At 40.0% G+C, this 20,325-nt stretch overlaps 2 protein-coding genes across 3 annotated transcripts in view; one reads left to right on the top strand and one right to left on the bottom strand.

Moving 5' to 3' along the window:
• LOC141758408 (protocadherin-15-like) overlaps positions 1-17,846 on the bottom strand; it is a 210,314-nt gene extending 192,468 nt beyond the window's left edge. The window contains exon 1 of one of the 2 annotated variants that reach the window (XM_074619771.1): positions 17,154-17,846. The gene's annotated coding sequence lies outside the window, so the exon portion shown is untranslated. The remainder of the gene's footprint in view (positions 1-17,153) is intronic. The other variant, XM_074619772.1, reaches the window with a different exon arrangement.
• LOC141759039 (SCAN domain-containing protein 3-like) lies at positions 880-2,529 on the top strand. Its single transcript, XM_074620928.1, has 2 exons — positions 880-1,262; positions 1,572-2,529. The coding sequence occupies exons 1-2, from the start codon at positions 880-882 to the stop codon at positions 2,527-2,529; spliced, it is 1,341 nt and encodes a 446-aa protein (XP_074477029.1).
• Positions 17,847-20,325: the final 2,479 nt, after the last annotated feature.

Raw genomic sequence — 20,325 nt, 5'->3', positions numbered from 1 at the left:
CTAGACACACACAGCTAGCAGGAAGCTGGCAGAACCGGTTGTTTCATATGAGTGGGCAGTCCCGTGGGTCTGATGCACGTTCATTATGCCGAGGAAAAAAACTCTGGATTCAGCTATTAGTGAATTTTACAACTTTTAGGACACAATGACTTAAATGAGGGCCATTTAAATATTCATACTGGGAAGTCGGTTTACCTAAAAAAAAAAATTATCCTCTGATTTACAGACCTCTCTTTTTACATCCGTGGCCACAACCACTCATTGGCGTTTTCAGTCCTAAATGGCAGGAGCGCTACCACAGTGCCATCAACGGCTGTCGTCAAAAAGGCACAAGAGTTTCCTCACTTTGCCTCTATACTCTTTGCATGCGTGGCCGTAGCAAAGCAGAGCAATATATCTTTACATAGCAAATAGTTTGCTGCTATATTAATGCTTTGGATATCATATAGAGCAGCGGTCCCCAACCCCCGGGCCGCGGACCGGTACCGGTCCGTGGGTCATTTGGTACCGGGCCGCACAGAAAGAATAAATAACTTACATTATTTCCGTTTTATTTATTATCTGAATCTGAATGATGTTTTATTTTGAAAAATGACCGGATTCTCTCCGTTACATCGTAGTGATACGTTAACGCTAAAATTTAACCCACAAGCTAGCAAAATGAGTAAAAAACAGACGTCTTTGGAGAGTTTCTTTGGGAAGGGGAAAAGGCCCAGTGAAGAGACAGAAGAAGGGCCAACGACTTCCAAGAAAAAGAAAGCTGCATTTAACAGACAATACCAGGAGTCCTACTTAAAATATGGATTTATCGCGACAGGTGACTCCCACGCACCAAGCCCGCTCTGCATACTATGCGGCGACCGGCTCTCTAATGAGGCAATGAAGCCTTCAAAACTGCTTCGCCACTTGGAGACCAAGCACCCTGCATTAAAAGACAAGCCTTTGGAGTATTTTGAAAGAAAAAAGCGGGAACAAGAAGGACAGAAGCAATTACTGAGGGCCACCACATCAACAAATGCGAGTGCACTGAGAGCATCATACTTGGTGGCTAACCGTATTGCTAAGGCTAAGAAGCCATTCACTATTGGTGAAGAATTGATTCTGCCCGCCACTAAAGACATTTGCCGTGAACTTCTAGGAGAGGCTGCGGTTAAAAAGATAGCACAGGTGCCTCTGTCGGCTAGCACCGTCACTCGGCGCATTGAGGAAATAGCAGAAGACATTGAGACACAATTGTTGGAGAGGATTAATACATCACCGTGGTACTCACTCCAGGTTGACGAGTCTACAGATGTTGACAACAAGGCAATACTACTTGTTTATGTGCGATATCTTTATCAGGAGGATGTGCATGAGGATATGTTATGTGCACTATCGTTGCTAACCAAAACCACAGCCACAGAACTATTCAAGTCGCTGGATGATTATATGTCAGGGAAACTGAAATGGTCCTTTTGTGTCGGCATATGCACAGACGGAGCTGCTGCCATGACCGGACGGCTGTCTGGTTTAACTGCTCGGATTAAGGAGGTTGCACCTGAATGTGAATCTACGCATTGTGTCATTCACAGGGAAATGCTGGCTAGCCGAAAAATGCCACCAGAACTTTCCAGCGTATTGAATGATGTTGTTAAAGTTATTAACCACATCAAAGCACACGCCCTTAACTCGCGCCTGTTTGAGCAGCTTTGTGATGAGATGGACGCGGAGCACAGACGCCTTCTCTTATACACAGAAATAAGATGGTTATCCCGAGGGAAATCGCTGGCCAGAGTGTTTGAGTTACGAGAGCCGCTGCAGAGATTTCTGTCAGAAAAGAAGTCACCGCTGGCAGCACATTTCAGTGACGAGGAATGGGTCGCAAAACTGGCTTACTTGTGCGACATATTCAACCTGCTCAATGAGCTCAATCTGTCACTTCAGGGGAAAATGACAACAGTCTTCAAGCTGGCAGATAAAGTAGCTGCATTTAAAGCCAAACTGGATTTGTGGGGACGGCGCGTGAACAGAGGCATATTGGACATGTTTCAAACATTAGCGGGGATTTTGGGTGAGACTGAGCCCGAGCCTTCATTCTCCCAGCTGGTGCACGATCACCTGTCTTTGCTTTTAAAAGAGTTCGAGCGCTACTTCCCAACCACAAAAGACCCACGAACTGCCAAGGAATGGATCCGCGACCCATTTGTCAACAAACCAGGAGAATCCAGCATGTCTGTGCAAGAAGAAGATCAGCTGCTGGAGATCGCAAATGACGGCGGCCTTAAAAGTGTGTTCGAGACAACAACTCTGCCGGTGTTCTGGATTAAAGTCTCGGCAGAATACCCTGAGATCGCCACAACAGCACTGAAAACCCTGTTGCCATTTCCGACATCCTATCTGTGTGAAGCGGGGTTTTCTGCAGTGACAGCAACCAAAACTAAATTACGGAGTAGACTGGACAAAAGCAACACACTTCGGGTGTCACTGTCTCCTATTACCCCTAGATGGGACCGTCTCGTTGCAGAGAAACAAGCTCAGGGCTCACATTGATTTAGCGTTATGGTGAGTTAATTTTTTCATGCACTTTATATTCGTTTTTGTGGTGTATCTGTATCTTATTTTTGTAGGCATGTTTAAACGTTACCATAGCGACCAGAGAGCGTTAGGGGGCAGAGAGGATGATACTCATGTTATGTTGTTGGCGCGATGTTAAGAGGACGCTGCTAATAAAGTTGCATATGAGTACACAGTGCATTCACGTTTATTATTATATTTACAATATACCACTGTTTTTATGCCGGTCGTATCATTTTATTTTGTTGTATTTATCCGCCACACCTTGAAGGCCTGTCCGTGAAAATATTGTCTGACGTTAAACCGGTCCTTGGCGCTAAAAAGGTTGGGGACCGCTGATATAGAGCACCTTTAAACCCTATAGTCTATCTACAAAATGTCAAACCATCAAATAGTTGTTGAGTTATGCTAGTGTAGCTAAAAAACTATACAATCTAGGAACTGCACAGCTTCAGAAGTCGTTTCACGTCTAAGTTTTTGGAAACGCGGTCTGGTTTTTAAAAGAAGGAGGTGAACATTCAAGTCACAATAACTGACATCTGAAGTGGACTTAAACACTTTTCCCTTAAGGTAGGGATAAGTCTCATCAGTGGGCTCTAAGCCTTATCTTTCCCCCCTAAAGGTTGTTCAGTGACCCAAGAAAATCCTCAACCTCCATACGTGCAGGAAATCCACACTATTACACCCTGAGCTCCTACAAATGCCAGGACGGTTCTCCTCTCAGGTTTCAGTATGGTGTCTGTGGATCACTCATGTTTGGGACTTGTTTTTGTTCCAAACATGTTACTTTTAGCACAGTACTTGTTGTGATTGACCTATATTCATAATACATGTATAATACAGTAGTTCTGTGCCGCCACATCAAACAAAGTACTAGTTTAGACCTGAAATCTCTAAACCACGTGCTGGTTTACAGCCTCCAAAATTCAGATTATGAGTGCTAGAACTTAACGCGATCTCGCAACCACATTATCACCTCCAGCAAGTTATACATACAATCACAAAGAGACCCTCTGATGAGTCATTCTTATTATGGAGTGTGGCATTGCTTTGTTTGAAATAGCCTCTCCTATCAACTTTTATCCTCATGTGTTACCTCACATTATCTATTTAAAAGTTGTACCTCTCACTATTAATAATAAATGAGTTAAGCTCATTTTATTTTAGCAAAAAGAAAAAAGAGCTGCTGAGTTTATATAACACCACTTGGTTTAAGTGAATGCACAACATCTTCATTTTAGCATTGTACTATACTGTGATTTTAAAATGAAATACTTTACAAACCTACATTTTATGAAACAATAATATGATGGAGCCAACATGTTCAAAATGTGTTCATTAATGTATTCATGTTTGTTTTCTTTTACATCCATTAAACCCTGTTTTAAATCCATAACCTCTCATATCTGTTTGTTAAATATAAGGCTACAGCCAGCAGTTGGTTAGCTTAACACAAAATCTACACTTGTAAAATGCCGAATTGACGTTTTAGCACTTTGTTTTTTGTACAGATGAAAGAAATTGCATATGATGTGAATTATTGAACTCTAAAAGTGTTGGTAACCATCGGACCGGTGGGCAACCTGCAGGACTGAAAAGTGAAGCCAATGTGGAAGTGCCTTAAACTTGCATTCTTTCTAATAACCAGCAGAGGGCGACTCCTCTGGTTGCACAAAGAAATTTTATTGTATTGAAGTCTATGAGAAAATGACCCTACATCTCACTTGATTTATTACCTCAGTAAACATTGTAAATATGATTTTATGGTCTCGATCGCTAGTTTCAATTCTTCTTCAATACAGCATGATGCTCATTTAGTAAATTATGGTCCCACTTAGAGTCAAATAGACCATAAAGCAGGGTATGCTTTAGGACGTGGCCGCCTTGTGATTGACAGGTTGCTACCACGGTGTTGTCCGGTCTGGGTGTTGTCCTTGTTTTCGTCTTTAACCCTTTCACAGTGTGTTTTTCACTTCTTGGAAGTTAATTGTAACATTTTGGTCGCCTAAAAATGTCTTATTCAGTGTTTGGTTGTACTTATCTCCACCCTCTAGTGTCACATCTGGTTGCAAAAAAAACAAGATGACGACTGCCAAAATGCCAAACTCGAGGCTTCAAAACGGCAGTCCAACGGGTGACGTTGCGGTGACTACGTCCACTTCTTACATACAGTCGATGCGTTGGACAGGTCCGGGCTGTTTTTCACCAGTGTTTGTTCTAGGCTGAGCTACGCCAAATATGAAAGTGGTATCTATCTTCTCATCTAACTCTCCACCCGAAAGCCAATAAGTGTATTTCCTACAGTGTCAAACTATGTATTTAACTGTTTAAAACATATACTACCACTCGGTCTACAACAAAGGGGGAAAAGCAAGCGAGTTTAAAAGCCACTAGGCAGGAAGAAAGTCCGGTATGTTGCAGAGCTGGCTAGACTTGTACAATCTTTCCCAAAAAGTAGCAGAGGAAGTTAGTAAATCTATGAGCGTGAAACTATTTCAAGCCTCCAGTGATCCAGTTTTAACTTTTCTGGAACAAGATTTTGTTGCTGAGAAATATTTAGCCAACTAGACTGCTCAGTCTGAAGGGAAGAGTGAGTGAAAGAAGAGAGAGAGAGAGAGAGAGAGAGAGAGAGAGAGAGAGAGAGAGAGAGAGGGAGAGAGAGGGATGGTGGAATCAGTTATGCCAAGAGCTGTGCGTTGACCCTGATTAAATGCCTCTCCTAACTCACTGGGACCACTGATAAGACCAATGCACTCTGGGCGGTGTGCGTGTTATGTGTGAGTATGTTCAGGAGCCAGAGCAGGAGATAAGGTGTGTCTACACATGTGCATGTGCACGGAGAGTGTGTGTGTGTATGTGTGTGCGTCCCAACACCAATTCTCCTGTGTAAACATGCTGACCTGGCACAACACCAGTAGACACTTTGAAGTTGGCAATAGCCACTGTAATCTCCCTCCCTCTCTCGCTGTCTCTCACACACACATATAGCCCCACACACACTGAGCCAGAGGCGAGACTTAACATTGGCAACCTTCTGTGGCTTAGCATGTGGCCGCTAACACACACACACTTCTGCAGAGCACACACACACACACACACACACACACACACACACACACACACACACACACACACACACACACACACACACACACACACACACATACTCTTCCATTGTCACAAACAATTGCATCCTCCGTCTCTCGAGATAAAACAATAAATTCTGTCACACACAAGAGCAAAAAAACACTGACACTAACGTAACTCTTTATTTTTTTTTTGTTTACGCCACCCATAATGGAAATTTCTGCTGACAGTTACGTGTGAGTGTGTGTGTTTTGCTAAAAGTGCCTTCCACTCTGTAGTGTGTAACACTGCAGCCTCAGAGGATCTCCAGGTCTTAAATCAGACACAATGACTTCCTGGTTACAATCATCACTCCAAAATGCACCAAATTCTCTGTGATAGTTTAGACTTCACATACAGTTTATGTGAACATTTGCACAAATAATGAGAACTTAATATAGCCTTAATAGTTAGACATCTTATCAACAAGTGATGCTTTGCTTTGCAACAGGACAGTTGAAGCAGCACACTGGAAGGCGATGCACACTTGATTAATTAAAAGGATTTTCTTGCTACCGTATGCATAAAGATAAGGAAAGAAGTATTCCTTATGCCCACAGACAATCTTTAAAGGGTTTTTAAAAATATAGTTCTTGTGAAAACTGCATGTTACCTAGAAGATCTGCGAGACTGTTCTGTTGTCCTGAAAAGAGACGCTGCTGTTGAATACTTTAAAGCTGCATTAATTCATTTTTTCTTCACTTAGGGGCAGAAATATCCAAAAAGCTTAAAACAATCCCACATATTTCATATATTCTGGCCTTTTAAAGAGCTGATGGCTAATGTGTTGGCAGATCCAGCAGACACAGCAACATTGGCTTTTAATTTTTGAGTTGTGCTTCTGGTGATCTGTCAAATTTTTAGTCTAATCTTTACTCTTCTTTTAGCTTTGATTTGAGCAGTTGAGAGAAAGACCAAGTCTCTTTAGCTGCCAAATGCTTCACTACGTTCACCAGCTAGTCGATAACTTTGTCTGGTGCTGGGCAGGTAGGATGCAGTGAGTTTTTGTAGATGCTAAATACGAGATTGGGAGCATTTCTATTTCCTCCGCACGGCTCTCAACATGGCAACAGCTGAGCCAGTGACTTCATTCTCTGCTCAGGTAGACATTACTCTTCTATATCGTTACATAGCAAATAGCTGTTTGCTGCAATATTAATGCTCTGAATGTCGTATAGAGCACCTTTAAAGCTTTTTCACTGAATATAGCTGTCTGCAGTGGCTAGAAATGAGGTCAATGAAAGCAGTGAAACTGAACCAAACTGTTAAGGCGCAGTCCAAAAAAACAAAACAATCATTTGACGTCAAGACGTCAAGAGGAGTAGTAACAGAGTAGATACTTATCTGATGGTTTGTCACAAATAGCGACACTATTATTCATATCAAAATATTCATTAGAGCAATTTTAAATGTCACTTTTCGAATATTTGAGCACCAATAATAACGTTACATTCACCTCCATTGCATTGGAGTGGCAGCAGGAATCTCCGAAGTACATCCTAAAACTAAATACAGTACAAGCCAAACTATCAGCATTACTGAATGCCACTAGAAGTAAGAGAGTAAATACAGTATATTATTTTTCAATTGAGCTGAACTCACAATTTAACATAACCAAGTACTTGGTTATGTTCAGTCTTTTTGTTTTGTGTTACTATTTACTGGAACATTAATATCTATAAACAGATTCTGCATTCACATGTAGAACCTGCAGGCAACGGGACAAGGTTTTGGCATTGGAAGCCTTCTAGTTTCCTTTTGTTCTCCGAATAGTATTGACCAATCGCGTTCGAGCAGGCTTTGGTTGAATGCAGGTAAACAGTCCGTGTGGAGAGCGGAAGAGCCGGAACGCATTGGCCAAAATGCAATCTCCTGTGTAGTATTGGTTTAAAATTAGCTTGTAAACTGGCTTCTTGTGAAAGAATCCAGTCGGACATGTTGTCTCTCAACTCCAACTTCAGTCTCGCATCTTAGGTTGCTAATTGGACTGTAAACAATGATCAGCAAGTCTTGGCCCAGATATCCGCTGGCTACACCGGATCCCCAGAAATACAGCCCCTTGCCCGCAGAGGCTTATCCGTCGTCAGACCGATGGGTTCCAAGAAACATAACAATAAATGTATTCTTATATTCCCGTTACCTCACTGTGCTGTTCATCTGACAGTTAACACAACCCCGTTACAATAAAACTGTCTTTTGCTTCTGACATACACAGAAATGAAAGCCATTATTCATGCACCCTGTAACACCCCATTATCACTTGGTCTATTGTAAGATAACCACTGCAGCTGTGTCTGAGTCTGCCTGAGGTGGCTGCAACATGGGTGAAAGCCTGCTACTTCATTACCTCATTGCCCATTGGCTATGTCCCACTTTCGCATTCCCAGCCACACTAAAGAGATTGCCACTGCACCAACTGTTGTTGGCCATGTATCATTACCTCAATATGTTAAATTATGAGTAAGCATCCACAGTGGAGATGGTGAATCTCTATGGCAAACACAGCGCTATGTTGTAATATGTCTAAGGCTCATTGACTAAGTCTTTCTTATTTGGGTCCAGGACTGAAGCGGTTTAGGAGCCCCTGATCAGATAGAAAGCTACTTAGGGTATTAAACTGGGGCAGGGGCTTCTCAGAACTTTTCCCGCACAGGATTAAAATTGAGTTCATTTAATCTCACCCTGGGACTCAGGCACACTAGTAAACTTATCCTTGTACAGGGGCCCACCACAAACAACTAAAAACTAATTTTTGACCTAGTTTTAGGTACTTCAGGGCAATGGAAATATTGCGGTTAGGGATGGGTATTGTTGCGATTATAACAGTAACACTACTCTTACTGATACTGCTTATCGATCCGGTACTTTAATGGTACTCTTAACAGTTCTTTTTGTTATTGTTCTAAGAGAGAAAATTGAGCAAATAATAATAACAGAATTAATATTGATTTATTTTGTCATATATACTGTATATAAAATAACATTCGAATAGCAACTGCAACGGCATTGTTTTGCACAAATCACTGATAATGTGATAAAATAAACAATTATTGATAGTTTATGAAACGGTCATGTTTTGAACAAATCACTATTATACTGTAAACTATAATGTGATGATGGTGGATGGGGCAACGAGTGATGAACTAAGAGCTGGTTTGTCGAAAATGGCGCATTTCTCCACCTGTATCCGATGCACTTTTGCTGGATGTTTTGATAGATTGCTTGTGCCCTTATAAGCAAAAGACTTGGCAACGAGTATTGTCTTCATCAACTCCACCGAAGTATAACCACACTTTCGACCGTTTTGTTCTCTCCGCCATTGTTGCTAAGAGCAGGGTCTCCGGTCTTTGGCAGGCTGAGAGAGAAATATCTCCTCTGGATTGGAAAATGCATCATTGGCGAATGTTTTAACAAATTAGAAACACAGTTTGTGAGATCAATCAATTTTCTTCAATACCCGATAGCAGAACCTTTAACATTGGTCTTGACAAAAATGGCTCGTTTGGTACCGGGTTTCAGTACCCATCCCTAGGTGCGTTATTATTGGAAAGTTAGCGTGTTGTTGAGTTAATGTTGATTATTTTCTTTTGCAAGCGTACTAACAAAAATAACTGAAATTGTTTTTACTTTCTTTATTCTTCACGTTCGCTTTCTTTTTCATTTTGTTCTTATTTTGCCTGTTGGAATTTTATAAAGTGGTTACTCACTGTGAACAATTCAATAACATTTGTAATGCCATTCACAAGTACCAAACTGAATAGAAATTTGGTCACAAAGAATACAAAAACTAAGTTAGGCAGCTCTTGCTAATTTGCCTCTTTGTTTCTCCTGCCTGGTTCGCCAGATATGCAGATTCCAGGCAGTGTTTTGGCCAGGAGACAGATAATCTTGTTAGGAACAATCAGCTCGGTTGTATTATGAATGTAAACTCAATCCCTCACGCAGAAGCATTCAAAACAGCACCTGGCAACGCAACCAACAAACTCTGACAAAATCTGAGGATCAACGTTCCTGCACTGAAGTTGGAACATAGCAGACAAAGTCATTCAAAACTTCACCCAGCGTGAACGGAACGCCTCGGAATGAAGCAAATAAACTAAAGTAAACTCTTCAGCATCACAGATGGTGTAATTCATCTCTGTGTTTATTGCTGTGAAGACATAAAACAATCACAGAGAAGACTGGCATCCAATATGTATTCAATAATGTTGGGCCAATTGACATAATTTATTATCACCTTTGAAGTTATGGTTACTTGCTAGCAAACAGAACTTATTTACACATCCAGCAGTTATGGAGCAACATTATCATTCATTTGGAGTCGGGTTTGTGTCCACTTGATCAATATTCACTCTCTTTTAGCTCTGTTTTTGGTCTCCACCAACTCCTTTATGCTCCGCTATCTTAACCAGCTAGTTGCCAACTTGAGCAGATAGTGTACGGTGGGTTTTCAGAGCTTGTGCTCCGTAAAGCAGAGGGGAGCTGCAGATTCAGGTAATAATTCTCTTTAGCTTCACCATTAGTGCTTCTTGCATTGTTTTCACATTGTCATTTGATACATTGGTATAGTAAAAAATATAGATCATAGCTGCTTTAACTACTTTTAGGCCACAAAAAAAGTCAATTAATAAATAAATACAGATGCAGCCGCCTAGAATTTCTGCTCCCTCCGTGCTCGGACCTTGCCGGTTCCTTGGCTAAAAACAGATCCCCCGCGATGACATAATGAACATGGGGCCAACTCGTAACACCCTTGTGGCGCCAGTGGAATCTAGGCAGGCCCTATCAGGAAACAGGAGAAGGGGGTAAGAGCGGCTGGAAGTTGTCTGGGAACTGACTGGCTGCAGGCTGGGAGGGGATATTCTAGCTGGCTGCATCTGTACATGATGAAGTGTTTCTCTACCAGAATTTTATCCTTTGAAACAGAATTTATACTGCAATGTTATAATAATACTAATAATAATAATAGTACTACTACTAATAATAATAATAATAATAAAAGTTATTATTGATGCTTGTAGCTCTACAAGAAGCGCAGAATCCTAAAATCAGTTGAAATCATACACAGCTATATTAGTATTTACAAAAAAGAAAACTATTGATTGGGTGTCAAATAAATTCCTGATGTGTTGTAGCGGAAAGTAGGCTAATAAGACGTGAAAGATCACACGTTTGATTTTCACCACGTTCTCTCATCTGACAGAAAACACATCAACTGAGTTCATAACCCCACGGAATATGTTTTAGTTACTAAACAGCTAGTGTTGTTCACAGAGGCCTGACTAACTCAGTAAGACATGTCTATGACAGCTTGTTGGGAGCTTTACGCCAAAATGTACAACTCCCAGCACGGGCACAACACAACACTGTCTGGTTAAGTCTGAAGAAACATTCAAAATTAGAAGTTCAGTCGAACAAAATTACAAGGCCTTGTTATCCGGGGGTGTATTCAGAAATGCACAAAGGAAGACCAGTAGTTTTTTAGACATGAAAAATGGGTCCCACTACATTGTAAATGCAAAGGTGCTGGGCGGTACATTTGCAAAAACCCTAATAAGAAGAATAAGATCAGACTGAGAACATATGCTTTTGATATACTCCGAGAATTGGCCAATACCTGGGAGGATTACACCGTCCACTTCTACCCTTTAGATAGAAACGGAAGAACTCAGCCATAGCCTGCAATCTGTCAGGAATAAGAATAGTTAGCCATGCTCACATGACTGTGGCTAATTCGATATGACATCTTTCTAATAGGTAGTCTGGCCACCAGGAGGAACGGACCAAATGAAGCTCTATAGCACAAGTTCAGTCAGGAAGACTATACCTTTTGTAGGCCTCTAGTCTAATTCTCATATATCCTGCCATTCATTCCTCTCACCCATGCTCACTCATGATTTCTTTGCTGTCGTTGTTTGGGGCTGTCAATCGTGATATCAGCTGTTCTTATCAGCTGGTCACATCTATCCAACAGCACAGCGACACACCTATCATCTTGCTGCTATCTCTTTTTAAATACAATTTTCTCTCTCTGCCTTTAGTACGTTCGTGCTGCAGATTCATCTGCTTCATCAGCTTCATCATTTTATCAGCCTCATCAGCCACCACCACCAACACCACAAGTGTCTGGACTCCATGGGGGAATTTATCTTACCGCTGCTCAGGGCAGACAGCCCTCGATTAAGAATCTCCCCGTATAGAGTCTAAGCACCAAAGTCTCTCTGTAAAGACTTTATAATCACATATCATCCGTTGTAATAAACATTATGTTATGTTTTCCTCGTTCACTTGTCTCTCTTGATTGAAAGGGGAGCACAAATATAAATCAATTTAAAAAGCTATACAAGAAAGATATTTTTGGGAGGTATATGGTTGAAGAAGAGTTGTGATAAAGGTTGGTTATATACTTTTTAACTCCGGATGTATTTGTGGGTTGTAAATAAACTTGGGATGCTGTTCATATATTCAACTTGGGATGTAAATAAATCTGAGATAGTTTTTATATTATATTATATTATCATTCTATGATATATGAGTTAATAGAGGAGAAGTGAGAAAGGGGTAGGGTAATATAAGTTTTTCTTCTACCTACTCCTTTTCGGACACTATAACTCTTGTTTTGTTTGTTATTATTTTGTATCTGTTTTTATTTATTATATGTTCGAAATAAAGTCTTTCATTCATTCATTCAAATACAGAGAGGACATGATATCAAAGGGGGAGTAAATAAATGTAAATAAAGCTATAATGAGGGATTTAAATCTTTATAGAGGGATCTGTAAAATTAAAGAGGAGGCCTTCTGGATGTGACCTTCATTAATTTGCTAGCATTGCTGATAAAGGATAGGATAAAAACCACGGCTGTTAAATCGCTTAGAATATTTAATTGCATTTAATCGCACATATTTATCTGCTCAAAATGTACCTAATATATGTATATATTTATTACTGGAAAACAATAAACAACACAAAACAATGACAAATATTGTCCAGAAACCCTCACAGGTACTGCATTTAGTATAAAAAAGGAGCTCAAATCATAACATGGCAAACTCAAGCCCAACAGGCAACAACAGCTGTCAGTGTGTCAGTGGCCGTGCCAGTTTTTCCTCGCCAAAATTTAGCGCAAGTTCGGAGCGCTATTTAACCTCCTTCCTGACAAGCTACTATGACATGGTTGGTACCAGTTGATTCCTTAAGTTTTCATATGATAGCTAACTTCACTCTAGCTTTAAAACCGAACCCGCTAAAACCTCCGAAAGATGGTTTACGTTAATGTGTTCAAGAAATTAGTTAAAAGCTAATTTGCATTAACGCGTTATTATCACATTCAATTTGACAGCCCTAGATAAAACAAAACAATTAGGAACAATAATGTTTGGAAATAAAGTCTTACAACAACACCAAATGATTAAGTCTCGCTCGTATCTAAGTGAATATCGCGATCATGATCAAAGAATCATGATACAGTCGTATTTTAACTATGCATCATGTCAAAATCATCCAGCAAAGCTCATCATAGACACAGGGCTTAAACAAAATGATATCTGATACATTGTGATAACTTGGAGTGATAGATAAAATTACAGGCACAACCTCCACATCTTAAAAAAACAAACGGGACAAAACGGTTTGCCAAATTTGACATCTTAAATAGTCAAACTCCGGATCGTTATCATGTACACAGACAAAGGCCATGCAAGAACATCAATGAGGCTTTTACTGAATCATTGGGGATGTTTTAGTTCTTTTCAACTTTTCACCAAAACTATGGTTGAGGTGTTAATTTCAGACAACTGCCAGGGGTGGAAATATATATATGAATGTGTGCCAGTGTCAGTGGAGCTGCCTCAGGTGATTTGCAGGTAATGAAATCTGAGTAGGGCTCTAACAGCCATGTCAAGCTCCGTGGCTAGTCAGTAAGCTCTGGCCCTGTTTGGCCCCAGTGAGAAAACAACACCTCACTACTGCTGGAAGAAGAAACTTACACAGCCTATATTTATAATAATGTACGACTGCATTGCATTATCTAAACAGAGAAGCTGATATCAAATTAACTTATTTAAACAATGAAATCATCTGACTGCATGATTTTAGTGAGTAACACATTCCTGTTGACTTGTATCTGATGGTGGTATCTATGTGAAATGTGAAACTGAACACATTAATATTCTTGTATCTAACACGTTTTCCATTGCATCTTAATATGAAATACATCTTGGTATTATATGACATGTTTATATTGATTATCTAACAGCTAGACTCAAATTCTTGACATTTTAATGCATTTTTAATAGCTAGGGTTGGCCTCATGGTCATTATGCTGTCGAAAAAAGCAGCAAAAAACTGTTAAATGTGAAGCCACAAGGAGGCATCTTAAATGCATCCTTACAGTATTAAACATATTGTATTCATTTCAAAATAAAAGCCAATAGAAGCATTTAGGAGTAGTGTGACTAAAGCAGTGGATCCTAATTGTGAACCCAGATAAGCGGCGTTTAACCAGCATCCCATGTGGATAACACTCAATAAGTGGATGACTGATGATGGAGGGATTTGACTCTTCAGGTCTCAGAACGAGAACCTCTGCAATAAAAGCATACATCTATTTTTGCCACATTAACAGTAAATAAATAACCCCTCGCTCACTCTTATTGCAAACAACTTTCTGCAGTGTTCACTTCTTACTGTTTTGAATTTTTATAGGAGTTTTTTTTTTCTGTTGCACACACACACACACACACACACACACGCACACGCACAAAAAAAATGGCTTGTAGGTTATTTCGAAACTACACACTTTACATCCCAGGAATTTTCAAAAGAGATATGATTTGTTCTGTAATCAATGCTATTAGATTACCATACTGTATCAAACAGTTGAATGGAATTAGCTGAATATAGAGTCAAGGAAGCACTTGACATTGAAAGTGAGAACCAAGGGAACCTTTCAGTCAGTGCAAGACTGATTGTGAAACATGATGCCAAAGGTCTCGGCAAAAAAATTGAATTGGCATTTTTGGTTATTTTATCCGGGCATTTGTAGAGTCAGTAAAAAGAGTCAAATATGATCACTAACTACCATAAAGGAGTGTACATATCAAAGTGTTCTGACAAAAAAGAGTTACAAATTAGTAGGGCTGGGACGATACACCTAACTCCCGATCACACGATACTTGGGTGCAGATTTGATAAGTGTATTTTTAAGTATTGTGATTCTATATTATGATTTATTGCAATTTTTGTTAACTTTTTTAACACTAGACCATGGGGAAAAAGTTGAATCATACACTTCTAGGGACTTTTAATTTGATAAATATCTAAATTAATACATTAAAATGTTTGATTTTCAGCATGTATGTAGTCAAAGATGTCCGGAAGTCAAATATATCAGTCATTGCCAGGCATATATATATTTTTTCCAGCACCCCAAAAATCAAAGAATAAAGACATTTCCCTCACAAATTAGTGGTATTTTCTTTTTAGTGTATAAGGGACATGTAATGTTTTACACTTCTGGTTAATATAATCCAATCAATCTTATTTCATTATATGTATTTTGTATATACAGTTCCCTTTGTTAACACCTTATTTCGAAAACCGGATGTAGTCACACGTGTAGACTTCCGCTAACTTCGCAAAGTCCATCGTTAGTTCTCCCGTCAGCTCCGTTCTCTTTACACATCCATGGTCAGCTCCATTTGACTGTATTTAAAATAAATGTCAGTATACGGGTGCTCTACAGTTGTAGCATTGGCTAGTTTGATTGTGAGTGTTTAACACTTTAGATTTAATATTTGAGGGTTCAAGTCGTATCCACGCACACCCTTGTTGCGGCCAACTGCAGTTTGTTTTGGATGACGGATACGGAACAGATATGATGTCAAGTTACTCAGACTACAACAATAAAAGCGGTAACTTCCTTCTACCTCCATATAGACTCAAATGAAGCAAATATATCAATTTTGGCATTAAAAAGTAAATGTCAAAATACAAAAAAAACAACTTTTTTTCCCTCCTCTACTAATTACCTTAAAATATTGTAGAAAACAAAGTGTTTTTTCAAGATCTTGTAAAGAAGCCGGGTAAGAAATATATATGTATATATTTTTAATGGAGGGATCCTATATGCACATTTGTTCTTCACTAATAACTAACGAACCGAATACATGAAGACATCACTTCACAGGCAATCTGCCATTCAAAAGGCAAGGACTTAGCGGCAGTTATTTAAATCGAAGTCCTGGTGCTTCTGTCATCCAGCGTGACTAACAGGATTTGACATGGTGACGAGCGGACGGGTCCCAGGTTCACCAAACACATTCTGTCTGTCTGACCCCTCTTCACACACATGCACACGCATACACGCATACACGCACACGCACACGCACACGCACACACACAGGTAGAAAGGCACATAGTATTCCAATGGGTATTGGACACTCAAATGCAGCCTCACTCTGCTTCATTATTATACCACACAGACACACAGCAGCAATATGTAGAGTCACTGCTGGTTATTTATAGCACTAAATAGCTCTACCTGTGTGTCCAAGCCACTTCCACACATGACTGAGCAAAGCTTCACATTATATAAGGGGCTCATATGTTGACACCCAGAGCGGGATATAAAGTTCACAATAGAGGTATTGTCAAAAAAGAGCAACAGGAACATTTTTTACCTGTTACACCTGCTTTACATCACCCCCCCACCCCCCTCCCTGCCACCTCATCACCTTTGACTTTCTCCCCTCTGGAGGAGGCGACAGCTTGCCCCTAATTTAAAGTAATCGGATGACTCTCTCTCTCTCTCTCTCTCTCTCTTTATAATCCAAGCCTGCTTTGGACGGGACCACTGAGAAAGACCACATATATATACTGTATTACTATGGCAGCTCATACATGTTGAAAGCATACACTCTTGGATGAGAAGGGAGATCAATTACAGACATTTCATAATGGATTTTAACCACAACGACCACCAAGAAATGCAACTCAGTTGAATCACCTTAATTATAACATGAAAAAAAAATCAAATATTAGCTGTATATAGGGTATATATACACTGTGGTGGTGCCAGGATGGTTTATCATTATGATGACTGTCCATCACTGATAAACAATAGCTGGAGGAGGAGATGTGAGATAGCAGCGTGTTGCATATAAATGTGCTGAGTTGTCTTGACTAAAGCAGCACCAATAATCCTCCAGTCAGTGTGTTCCAGCACCATGGACAGCGACATCTCTCCCATTAAAACACAACTGTTCAAACTACTGTATAGTCCATACTGTAATGCAGGAAAGTTTCTATGTATATATACTATTATATTATATACTATTCTGGAAAGAGTGAAGGAATAATACAACCTAGGAGAAGATAAAAAGAAATGCAATAAAAAAAGGGTTGTCTTTAGGTCAGTGAACTCACCACCAGAGAGTAAGAGATGTGTTGAGTTCAACAGTGATGCCACTTACCGCGTTATCCTCGTTGAAGCCATCTGTTTTAACATAGAAATGTACTTTTCCACACACTGTTGCCGTCTCTGGGCCGCGGTGAGACACAGCCCGAGGAAAAGAAAATCCAGGAAATAACATCCACACAACTCATCCACCCGACTTTTCTTTTTTTTTAGAGAGAGAGGGGGTAAAAAAAAAATACCCCTGTCTGTCCGCGCCTTTTACGCACAACAACAACAACAAAAAAAGGATTAATGACCTTTTGTGCAGTGAAAAATAGTCTCCTTTCTCCTCTCTAGTCTTCTTTTAGTTGAAGTCTCCAGTGTGGGGACTTGCAAGGTACAACTACGAGCTGTGTAGGAGAGAGAGGCAGGGTAACAGTATATCTCCTCTAGTATTCCCCTCTCGCGTTCTCAACCAGAGAGAGAAAGAGAAAGAGGGAGGGAGGGGAGGAGGAGACAGAGAGACCTAACGACATGAGATACAGAGAGAGGGAGGGAGAGAGAGAGAGAGAGAGGCGATGCGGAGTCAGACAGGGAGGTTTTGTCTGAAGGTAGTCGGTGCATTTACTGCAGGAGCAGCGAGCAGCAGCAGTGATCGGCGCACCGACTGTAATCTAATTACGTCCACGGCAAAAGGCGCACGGATTACCGGCTGGTTCCTCCGCTCTGCTCTGCTCTCCTCTCTGCTCTGGTCTCTGAGAGGGATGATGTACAGAAGGGAGCGCTGTCTCATCAAATGTTAACTCGTCCGGTATATCCACTCCCACCGAAAAAGTTAGTATAGGCTATACCATCATCAAAGACAAAAGATCTTTCCCCCCTCAAATGAGGGGACAGTCATCTTTTTCTTTTTGTTTGCTGAAAAGCTGCATCCAAAAAGCAAAAAATGTCAGTTATGCATTGGTAGTGTTGCTACAGGTGCACCATATAGTATAACAAAGGGTGCAGTATGTTGCATGATGAGGCGAGACACTGCTGGTGGCCACTGTGAAAGAGACGTCAGTAAAGGAAAAGACAGGATGATGAGGTGAATGTTTGAGACACTGCAATTAAAGCCTCAGTAGGCAGAATGCTTTTGGCATCATTGGGCAAACAATTCCATAATAACCTTTCAGCATATTGTAATTCAACAGATTATTAATTAGGTTAGATTCAGGTTATTAATACAACATACAATTAACTTATAAATGGTGATGTACATGTATAGATTAAACTACCCAGCAGTATGTAAAGTTATTAAAATGACCTCCACATTTACCAGCTGCAACATTAAAGTGATGAACATTTTAAAGTGGCAGTAGGCAGAATGTTTTTTGGCATCATTGGGCGAAAAATTCCATAATAAACCTTTCAGCATATTGTAATTCTAGTGCTCTGAGAGAGACTTCTGCACCTCCTCATGGCTCTATTTTCATGCAGCTTTAATAAATCTAGCTGTGTGACGGGAGACTTTGGCCAATCACAGGCCATTTCAGAGAGAGAGATAGCCTTCCTATTGGCTGTGCTCCGGCTGGTGGGTGGTGCTTGGTATTTTCTCAACTTATCTCAACGCGTCTGCCAGGTCACAAATTTTCTCATTTTACAGCTAAACAGTACAATACGAGATGTTTCTGAAGACATTTGAGGCGAGAAATAGGCATTACAGTAACGGGATATTGATTCATATTTGATCAGCGCTGCCTAGTTTGAGCGTTTGATCGGAGTTCGCGAGTGATTGACAGCTGCTCAGAGACGGCAGCTGGACGGCAGACACCAGCAGTGAAATCTTGCAGATGCCTTTGGGAGCACCGGAGGACACCGAAGGACGGAGAGGCACATGCTGCTTCATGCACTACTGTCAGGATATAGTGACTGTTTTATGAAAATAACTTTTTTTTAATCATATTTGCTCCAATTCTACCCACTGCTGCTTTAAGGGAACTTAAGAATGCATAATTTATGTTCTAAGTGCTTGTTAACGTTTATAGAAGAGCAATAGAAAGCATCCTGACAGGAAACAAACTGGCATGATGTACAACTGCTCACAATTTAAAACCCCAATTCACCCAACTTCCATGTCTTTGTACACAGAAGGAACGCCACACAGAAAACCAGGAGGGAAACATCACACATACAATACTACATCTATTGCTAAAGCTCTTGACTAATCATTCTAACTAAAAGTAACATAACTCCTTAACTCATAATTCCCTAAATGGTATCCAACACAAAATAGGTTGTTTCTACATATAATTGTAAAGTTGTAATGAGTCCATTGGCACAGGGGGAGATGCAGAACACACGCTGGCTAAACAGCCAGCGCCGTTTAAAATAATTACTTTGAATGTGTAGATTTGAGGAACAAAACTGAACTCCTGCAAAGACTCTGTAAAAAAAGTTGATTATACGTCTTCAGTGTGGATTAATGAGTCTCTAAAATCTCTGTAGAAAACTTTTGTATAATCCCGTTCTGGAGCTCTTGCCATCTTTATATTATAAAGATTGTTCTCAGCCTGCTGATCTGTTCACTGTTTGTTTTGAAAGGAGATTACTTTCTAGGCAATTGCAAAGGGTTATTTATTTTGTGAGCTATTGTACTTCCCCAAACTATATATTGGCACTTAAAATATATCAACATTGCAGTAGAAATAAGCTACGAGAACAGTAAACATTGACTTAATTTAATTTGTGTCTACTCGGTTAGCCCATCTGGGCAGAGAAGAACAGCGAACTGAAGGAAAAGTTGAGTAAACCTTAACCCAATTTGCTTTGAGTCAAGTCATCCACCTTTACTTCCACGTGTATTCGGTTATATTGTTAATACAATCAACAAGTTGAAGTAGATGTATCGCCAGTCGTGAAAAGGCTGAGCACCAAACTGTTTTGGTGTAAGGAGGACACATTTTGGATCCCAGAGGTTATTTCAAAGTACTTGTATCTCAGTAAAGCTGAGCAAAAATGTTGTTTTTGAAAGGCTAAATGCCAACAATTATGGGTAAAGTAGAATATTTCATTACATAAAAATATGTTGTGAATTTTGGAAAATATTACATCTATCTTTTTTCAATAAATTTCGACTTTTGGACTTTATAATGCTCTGGAGATATTGGAAATGTTTGGATTAGAGATGGCTCAATACCACATTTTAATGTCTGATACCGCAACCTTGAGTATCTGCCAATACCATTACCAATTCGGTACCGTATTTT

This window comes from Sebastes fasciatus, chromosome 20 (assembly GCF_043250625.1).
Source record: "Sebastes fasciatus isolate fSebFas1 chromosome 20, fSebFas1.pri, whole genome shotgun sequence".
Lineage (NCBI taxonomy): Eukaryota > Metazoa > Chordata > Actinopteri > Perciformes > Sebastidae > Sebastes > Sebastes fasciatus.
The sequence above is the reverse complement of the archived record's forward strand: the minus strand, read 5'-3'. Positions and strand labels throughout refer to the sequence as shown.